The following is a 7,317-nucleotide window of genomic DNA, read 5'->3' as shown; positions in this document are numbered from 1 at the left end:
AAACCCACCCCCCACCGCTCGCGTTTCTTACCTAAATTTGGCCGTGTCGATGACCGGTGGGGCCGCGGTAGATGGGCGCGCGTGCCGGACAAAAGGCCAGCGTGGTTCCAGACCCGTTCTGCACTGCACCGGGTTACCTGTGGTGAGGCACGTTTCGTACGCTGACGGTGGGACTAGGAGTTACGTGGGTCCCGCATGTCGGTCTGAAACGTGGAGACGATGGCTAGTACGTACAGCGCTCGAATATCAACCGTGTCACTTTCCATTTCTTCGATGGACGTGAAAAGCGCGATGACATGTGGGATCGGCGAGGTGCGGACCCCACCGGTCAGCGGGCGGGTGGTTGGGTGGGACGCGTGGGGCGGCGATTTAGGTGGGCAGGAGCAGGGGCAGCGGGAGGGGATTAAATATCGTCGGAGGAGACCATCCCAACCCCTTTTGCTCCTCTCGCCGCTTTGGGTCGGGGTTTTAGCGAGCTCGGAGAGGCCGGCCGGAGGCGACGACGACGCCGACCGCCGTCGGGGAAGAAGAAGGAGACGCCCCCCAACCGCTCGTATATGTCTTCTTGCCCCTTCGCCGATCTGGTGGTAGTCGCGCTTCTCCTCGCCGTCGTCGCCGTCGTCCTCCTCCGCGCCCTCGCCTGCGCCCCCCGATCTATGCACCAGGGGCTCCACGGCTGGAACAAGTCCTCGTCGATGCTCAGGTCCGTACCCACGCCCCTCCCCCTCTCCCCTCCGTCAATTCCTCATCTTTTTCGCCGCCCTTTTCGCCCAGATCTGGAGGTTCTTGGTGGGTTTTTCATGGGGTTCTGACGGATGGATTCTTGCTCCTCTTGTTTCTGCTGCAGGGACGGGTTCGGGGTGAAGTATTCCGGATTCCTCCACATAAGGCCGTGTAGTTTCTTGCGAGGAGACTGACGGATTCCCGGCGATTCCGTCCGTCGAAATTTTTGACACCCGAGAGAAAAAGCTGTCCCCTTTTCCTAGTAGAGTTTTTCCCCTTTCAGTTTTGCTAGTCAGTCAGTGTTAGAGGAGGAAGAAGACGAGGAGGATCCATGGCGCCTTTGAGCCAGCACCACATGCGCATCAGGGACGCGCTGGCCAAGAGGCCCAAGACCAGGATGCTCGCCGGGTTCGGCGTCAAGCCCTCCGCCGCCTTCTCCAAGCCGGCGCAGCTGCAGGCGCAGGCGCTGCTGCCCGCCGCGCAGCCGCCGAGGCGGCGCGTGCGCGTCCTGTACGAGGACCCCGACGCCACCGACTCCGACACCGACGACGAGGAGGAGGCGGCGGTCGCCGCACCTGCTTCGTCCAAGCGCTGCTTCGAGCTGTTCCTTGGCAAGGCCCCGCCGGCCAAGGTGTTTGCCAAGCCGGTCACTCCGACCGCCGCTGCTTCTGCTGTCGCTGCCTGCACCACCAGCAGCGCCGAGGGCCACCGCGGTGTGCGCCTCCGCAAGTGGGGCAAGTGGGCGGCCGAGATCCGCAACCCGTTCTCCGGCAAGAGGGAGTGGCTTGGCACCTTCGACACCGCCGACTTGGCCTCCGCCGCCTACCAGGCCGCCTCCCGGAGCTTTATCGAGGAGAAGCGTCGCCGCCGTGGCCAGTCTGTGGCCGCGGCCTCGCCCGCTCGGTCTGCTGCGTCAACAACACCGACGTCGTCTTCTACTACACCGACGGCATCTTCGTCGTCCTCCACCTCTGCTGCTCCGTTCGCGCACCCGTCGCCGTCCTCTGTCCTTGAAGCCACGAAGCCAGCAGATGAGTCCCTGTCGCCTGAGCCGACTCCAGTTCCGGTCATGGTGTCCACCACGGCTGAGACCGCGCAGCTGCCTGACGACCCAGAGTTCTACCAGGACCTCCTGCGCGGTCTTCAGCTGCCGGACATCGACCCGATGGACTTCCGCGCCGGGCTTGATGCCCTGGACGTCTCCGAGGCGTCGGCTTACTTGGACGGCGAACAGGACCTGCTGCTCGGTGACTTCGCCGACGAGGAGCTCGACCTGGACATGGACCTCGACATCGGCGACGACTTCCTGGAGATGCCCGGCTGCGACTTCGGCCGAGGCATGGATGATTTCCTGCATACCGTCGATTTCTGCGTGTGAATCAAGAGAGGTTTAAGGTTTATCTTTAAGGCCGCGCTTGGAATAGCGTTTTCCAGCCGGTTACACTTGTAAAATACAGCCCCGTAAACAAAACCGGTGGACAAGACGACCTGGCGCTTGGAACGTCGTATCACGATGGTAATTATTACGCCTGTTTCCTCAAATACACCGGTAATGGGCTGGTATATGATACATGCCTCAGCGCATCGGATTTACAAATACAACCCGTGTCATGTATTTCTTTGGGAACCAGTAATATGCAAGTGTAGAAGTTTACGGGTGTGGGAAATATCCGGCAATCCAATCGGGACCTAAGTAGTAAAATGCTGGTGTGATGGGCCTCCTGTGAGTGTAATCAATCCGTGTGCGTTGGGAGGGAGGAGATCATCTTGGGTTTTTCCCCGGGCAGCTCAACCAGCTCGTGCCCAAGGTGGTGTCCGTTTTCCCTAGTCTCCCGAGCACATTAGCGTTATGGTGGTGAGAGTGAGTGAGTGAGAGTATTTTTGATAGTAGGTTACATTTGTGATAAGTTATAGTAGCTGCTGGTTATGTTATGTTCCTCCTTCCATGTTATCTGTCAATGTTGGTCCAGACATTGTAGCTAGCTCAAGACAAGTCTTGTGGCTGTTGCTCCTAGTAGTATGAATGAATGAAAAAGAAAAATAAGTTCGCATTATACTCCTTTTTTTGCCGCTTTCTTGCCGTCTTTCTTTGAGATGGGTATGTCTTACCTGCTCATTTGTATGTATTGTGGTACTAGTTGCCGAGCAGCTGATGGATGTTTCCAAGTTCTGGAATGAAATTTTGGGTGATTCCATCCAGGATTGATGCTGTTTAGCTCGTTTTGCATGTACCCTAGTACTACTATGCTGAAAAAGAAAGATGAGATGAATGCATTGCATCTGCATTTCCTGCTCTCTTTGAGATTGGTCTCTTTACTGTGCTCATCTGTATGCATCTTACTTGCTGAGCCGTCTTGGATGTGCTCATTTTGTATGTTGTGCTGTGCTGGAGCTAGTTTTGTTATAGTTTGACCAGTGGTGTTAGGCACTAATGCTAGTGTCGTGGGAGCTATTCTAGTAGTAACATTGCACGCCAGTGGGACACCTTCCAGCATTAGCGATGGGCAGCTCATTTGTTTGTATCTTGCATACCAATGGATGTTTTCAACTCGTTGAAAGCAACCTGTGAGAATCCTTGGAGGGTTGATGCTGTGCAGCTCATTCTGTATGTATGCTAGTACTATGCTGAAGTGCTATTCATACCAAAAGGACTCCTGGGTGGAATGCAACTTTGTGAGATAAACATTGGTGAATGTTTCCAACTTGTGGAGCCCAAAATCAATGTTTTGACCCTTTATTCAAAGTTTAGCATGATTTGACCTGTGTTTGAAAATTTATCCGCACTGCTTTAGGGTCAGATCCGGATAAACTCTACTCCTTCTATAAACTAATATAAGAGCGTTTCGATCACTAAGGCAGTTATGTAAATGCTCTTTATATTTGTTTACGGAGGGAGTAAAACAGGGGTCAAATTGTGGTAAACCTTGGATAAAGTGTCAAAACAGTGATTTTGGCCACTTGTGGAATGCAATTTTTGAGATTCCTGAGCAGCTGATTTTTGCATGCAAGTGCCCCTACTGATACGCTGAGCTGCTTTTCTTCATAGCACCCATGATACGACAAGATTAAATTTTGTACTTGCTACTTGTGAGATTACGTACCTGCAAACATTGATTCATGATGCGGCGTGGCTAATTTTGTTATGGTTGTGCTGGCCGACGGCGTGTATCTTGTGATGGCTGAGTGTATCTTGCGCAGTTGCAACCGTATCCCTGGCCGGGCCACAGCGCCCCTGTGAATGTGATGGCTGAGTGTGTCTTGCTCGCTGCCCGGCTGTCTCGCGCCGGGCGCTTGTCTTGTCTGCCCGCCTTGGCGCTAAGCAGAAGGCGGCCATGGCGAGTGAGTGAGATGGTGATGCATGACCAGGTTGCCTGCCTGCCTGGTCCAGGGCGCAAGTATGTCTCATGGGTCCGGTGCCCCTCGTGTCTCCGTGGGTGCCTTTTGGCTCCGGCGAGGGAGTACAGTGGAGTGGGGTGTGCGGTGTGTGGTGTGGCGCCGCGATAAGGTTCTCTGCTCGATGGATGGATGGATGGATGGGATGGGATGAGATGCGCGGGGAGAGGCGTGGCACGTCTCGTGCTCCGGGTGCGGCGCGTACATGCGTGTGCGCGCGCACGGTGCCGGTGGTGACTGCCGGCTGAGGTGGCGGCGCCATCCCTATCTATCCATCCATCCATCCGAGGCAAAAAACACATATTTGACCTAAGGACAAAAAGAATTCACAATCTGAACTCCTTTCAAAAAAATTGCACCGAGCTGACCGTTTCGAGTGGCGCCCGACAGATAGGCGCCACGCTATACTGTGCAGCGCCTGGAGCTTAGGTGCCACACGCCGTCCAGCATGGCAGCCCGGGCCCCACTCCTGGTTGTGCAGCGTCTAGTTGAAAGGAGTTGCACAATGTAGTGCAGCGCCTAACCGAAAGGAGTTGCACTACCTTATATTAAAACTACTGTAACCTTTAATCCGTGTACCCGATGAAAAAGTGCCTTATATGAAAGTTGTATATTTTTCCGTGTTGTACGCAATGGTGGCATTTTCATCTATGTTAGGATCAATTTGCTTGATGAAAACCTTGTTGCAAAAGTGCATCATAATATAACTGACAGAATCTGTTAAAATTTACAAACTTGGCATGATGATAGCCATTCACCTATACCTCTGACACGTTTTCAGCCTACATGAGTTTTGCACTGCATAATGTGTACTATCACGCCATGCCTATGCTTGCCATGTTAATCATCCTTAACATGATCATTTCTTGGATCTAAGTGACTAACATGATATAAGTGAACTTCTGTTGTAGAAAGTTACATTTTGTAAGATCCATAGTAATTAATCCTGACATCATATGAATATGATCTAACTATGAAAGTTGGAAAATTTTATGTCTACCTTAAGTCTATGTCATTTTCATACCCACTAAATATTTGCATCACTATGTTTTGATATACTAAAGTAACTAAGGCAATGTTCTGCCAGATTGACACGTTAATTTCACCAAGTCACTAGATGTCACCAAGCCACGACCGTGCTGATAAAATGCAAAGTTCTGCCACTTGGGTTCAACTTGTCAACCGCCTTTTGTGCGGCCGCCCACTTCTGACAATCTTTGTTGATTGTCGGCGGAGCGAAGATATCGGTCGGAGCGGTCAATTCTACTCTTGTTGTGTAGATCAAAGTGCTCCTTCATCCGGTTCCAATAAGCATCTCTACTTTGATCACCTCCAACGGATGGATCCTTCGACCCTTGCAACCAAGTATTGCATAGTAAGACATCTTCTTCGTTGGTGTAGTTGCCTCCTCTTCCTTTCGGTGCGTCGACAATGCCCCACCATCCTCGTCCACCTCGAACTCATGGTCATCGAAATGCATGTCATTGATTTGAGACCAATGCGAATTGTTGGAGACAACACCCATAGTTGACATATATGCCTCATCGTTGAAGCTACAAAGTATATACAATGAAGCAAATAAGCTATCTATACGTGTGCATTCAAAAAATCACAACAACAAAAAGTTGGCGAAATTTTATTACTTTGGGGCATTTCCTCGAACACCTTGTGCGCGTCGGCCGCCGGCTCAACAAGTGAGCTCGTCGGCGCTTCGGTAGCTGCCGCACCCGTCACACACCCTGCAAGCTTCTTCCTCGACGGCTTCGAAGAGCCGGAGCCGTCCGCCGCCTTGTTCTTCTTCGCGGATGCCTTGCACTTCTTCGGCCGTGCCGCATTTGGGAGCTTCGAGAGGGGGGCACGTGGCTTCACGGCGGGTTAGATCATATTCATATGATGTTAGGATTAATTACTATGGATCTTACATAATGTAACTTTCTGTAACAGAAGTTCACTTATATCATGTTAGTCACTTAGATCCAAGAAATGAACATGTTAAGGATGATTAACATGGCAAGCATAGGCATGGCATGAAAGTACACATTATGCAGTGCAAAACTCATGTAGGTTGAAAACGCGTAAGAGCTATAGGTGAATGGCTATCATCATGCCAAGTTTGTAAATTTTACCAGATTCTGTCAGTTATATTATGATGCACTTTTGCAACAGGGCTTTCATCAAACAAATTGATCCTAACATAGATGAAAATGCAACCATTGCGTAGAACACGGAAAAATGTACAACTTTCATATAAGGCACGTTTCCATCGGATGCATGGATTAAAAGTTACAACAGTTTTAATATAAGATATTGCAACTCCTTTCGGTTAGGCGCTGCACTACACTGTGTAACTCCTTTCAGCTAGGCGCTGCACAACCAGGAGTGGGGCCCGGGCTGCCACACTGGACCGGCGTGTGGTGCCTAAGCTACAGGCGCTGCACAGTATAGTGTGGCGCCTATCTGTCGGACGCCACTCGAAACGGTCAGCTCGGTGCAATTTTTTCGAAAGGAGTTCAGATTGTGAATTCTTTTGGTCCTCAGGTCAAATATGTGTTTTTTGCCTTCATCCGAAGTCTGAACCCGGTGCGCGCCCGCAGCACGGATGGATGACGGTGCGGGTGTGGCTCGTCTATCCTAGGACGGCCGGACGGTGACGCGCGTGGCTCGCATGGTGGCGTTTTTTAGGTGCTCTGCTGCGCGGCCGACCATGCCGTTCTGTTGAGCCTTTTCTCACGACGCGTGCTCTTCTCCGGCGGACAGTCCCGAGTTGCGTGTGCCGGCTTCGAGCGTGGTACGCGGCAGCTGGAAAGTGAATGCGACGAGGAGGACGAGACCCCGGTTGGTTGTTGGATCTAACCATGATCCGCCGGAGGGAGCTGGACCTCACCTGACCACGGCACGGCACGGATGCAACAGGAGTACAAAAACCTAGGACAGTGGACGCCCGTACATGCTGTGAGAGCATAGGCCGCCCTTGTCGGGTGAACTGGCCGCGAGCTGGCCGGCGGCTCGTGCACGCCGTGGGCGCGTGCGTCGCGCTGAAAAATTGAACTCTGCCTTGGTCACCATGCTCTTCCATGCCGTATTGCCGCATGCAGGCGTGCACGGCTTGATAGGGACGAACTAGCCTCTCAATTACTTGGCAGCAATTCTCACACGAAGTATGATTTTAAGATGGCAATTACAACTCGATTGCAGGTATCG

The 7,317-nt window shown here is 52.1% G+C and overlaps 1 protein-coding gene across 1 annotated transcript; it reads left to right on the top strand.

Annotated features, from left to right (window-relative positions):
* The first annotated feature begins 414 nt into the window (after positions 1–414).
* Positions 415–2,777, top strand: LOC123068364 (ethylene-responsive transcription factor ERF118). The gene is made up of 3 exons (XM_044490939.1): positions 415–703; positions 848–2,131; positions 2,418–2,777. The coding sequence occupies exon 2, from the start codon at positions 1,055–1,057 to the stop codon at positions 2,099–2,101; it is 1,047 nt and encodes a 348-aa protein (XP_044346874.1). The 5' UTR covers positions 415–703; positions 848–1,054; the 3' UTR covers positions 2,102–2,131; positions 2,418–2,777.
* The last annotated feature ends 4,540 nt before the right edge of the window (positions 2,778–7,317 follow it).

This window comes from Triticum aestivum, chromosome 3B (assembly GCF_018294505.1).
Source record: "Triticum aestivum cultivar Chinese Spring chromosome 3B, IWGSC CS RefSeq v2.1, whole genome shotgun sequence".
NCBI classification, from domain to species: Eukaryota; Viridiplantae; Streptophyta; class Magnoliopsida; order Poales; family Poaceae; genus Triticum; species Triticum aestivum.
This window is presented reverse-complemented; position numbering and strand designations above follow the sequence as displayed.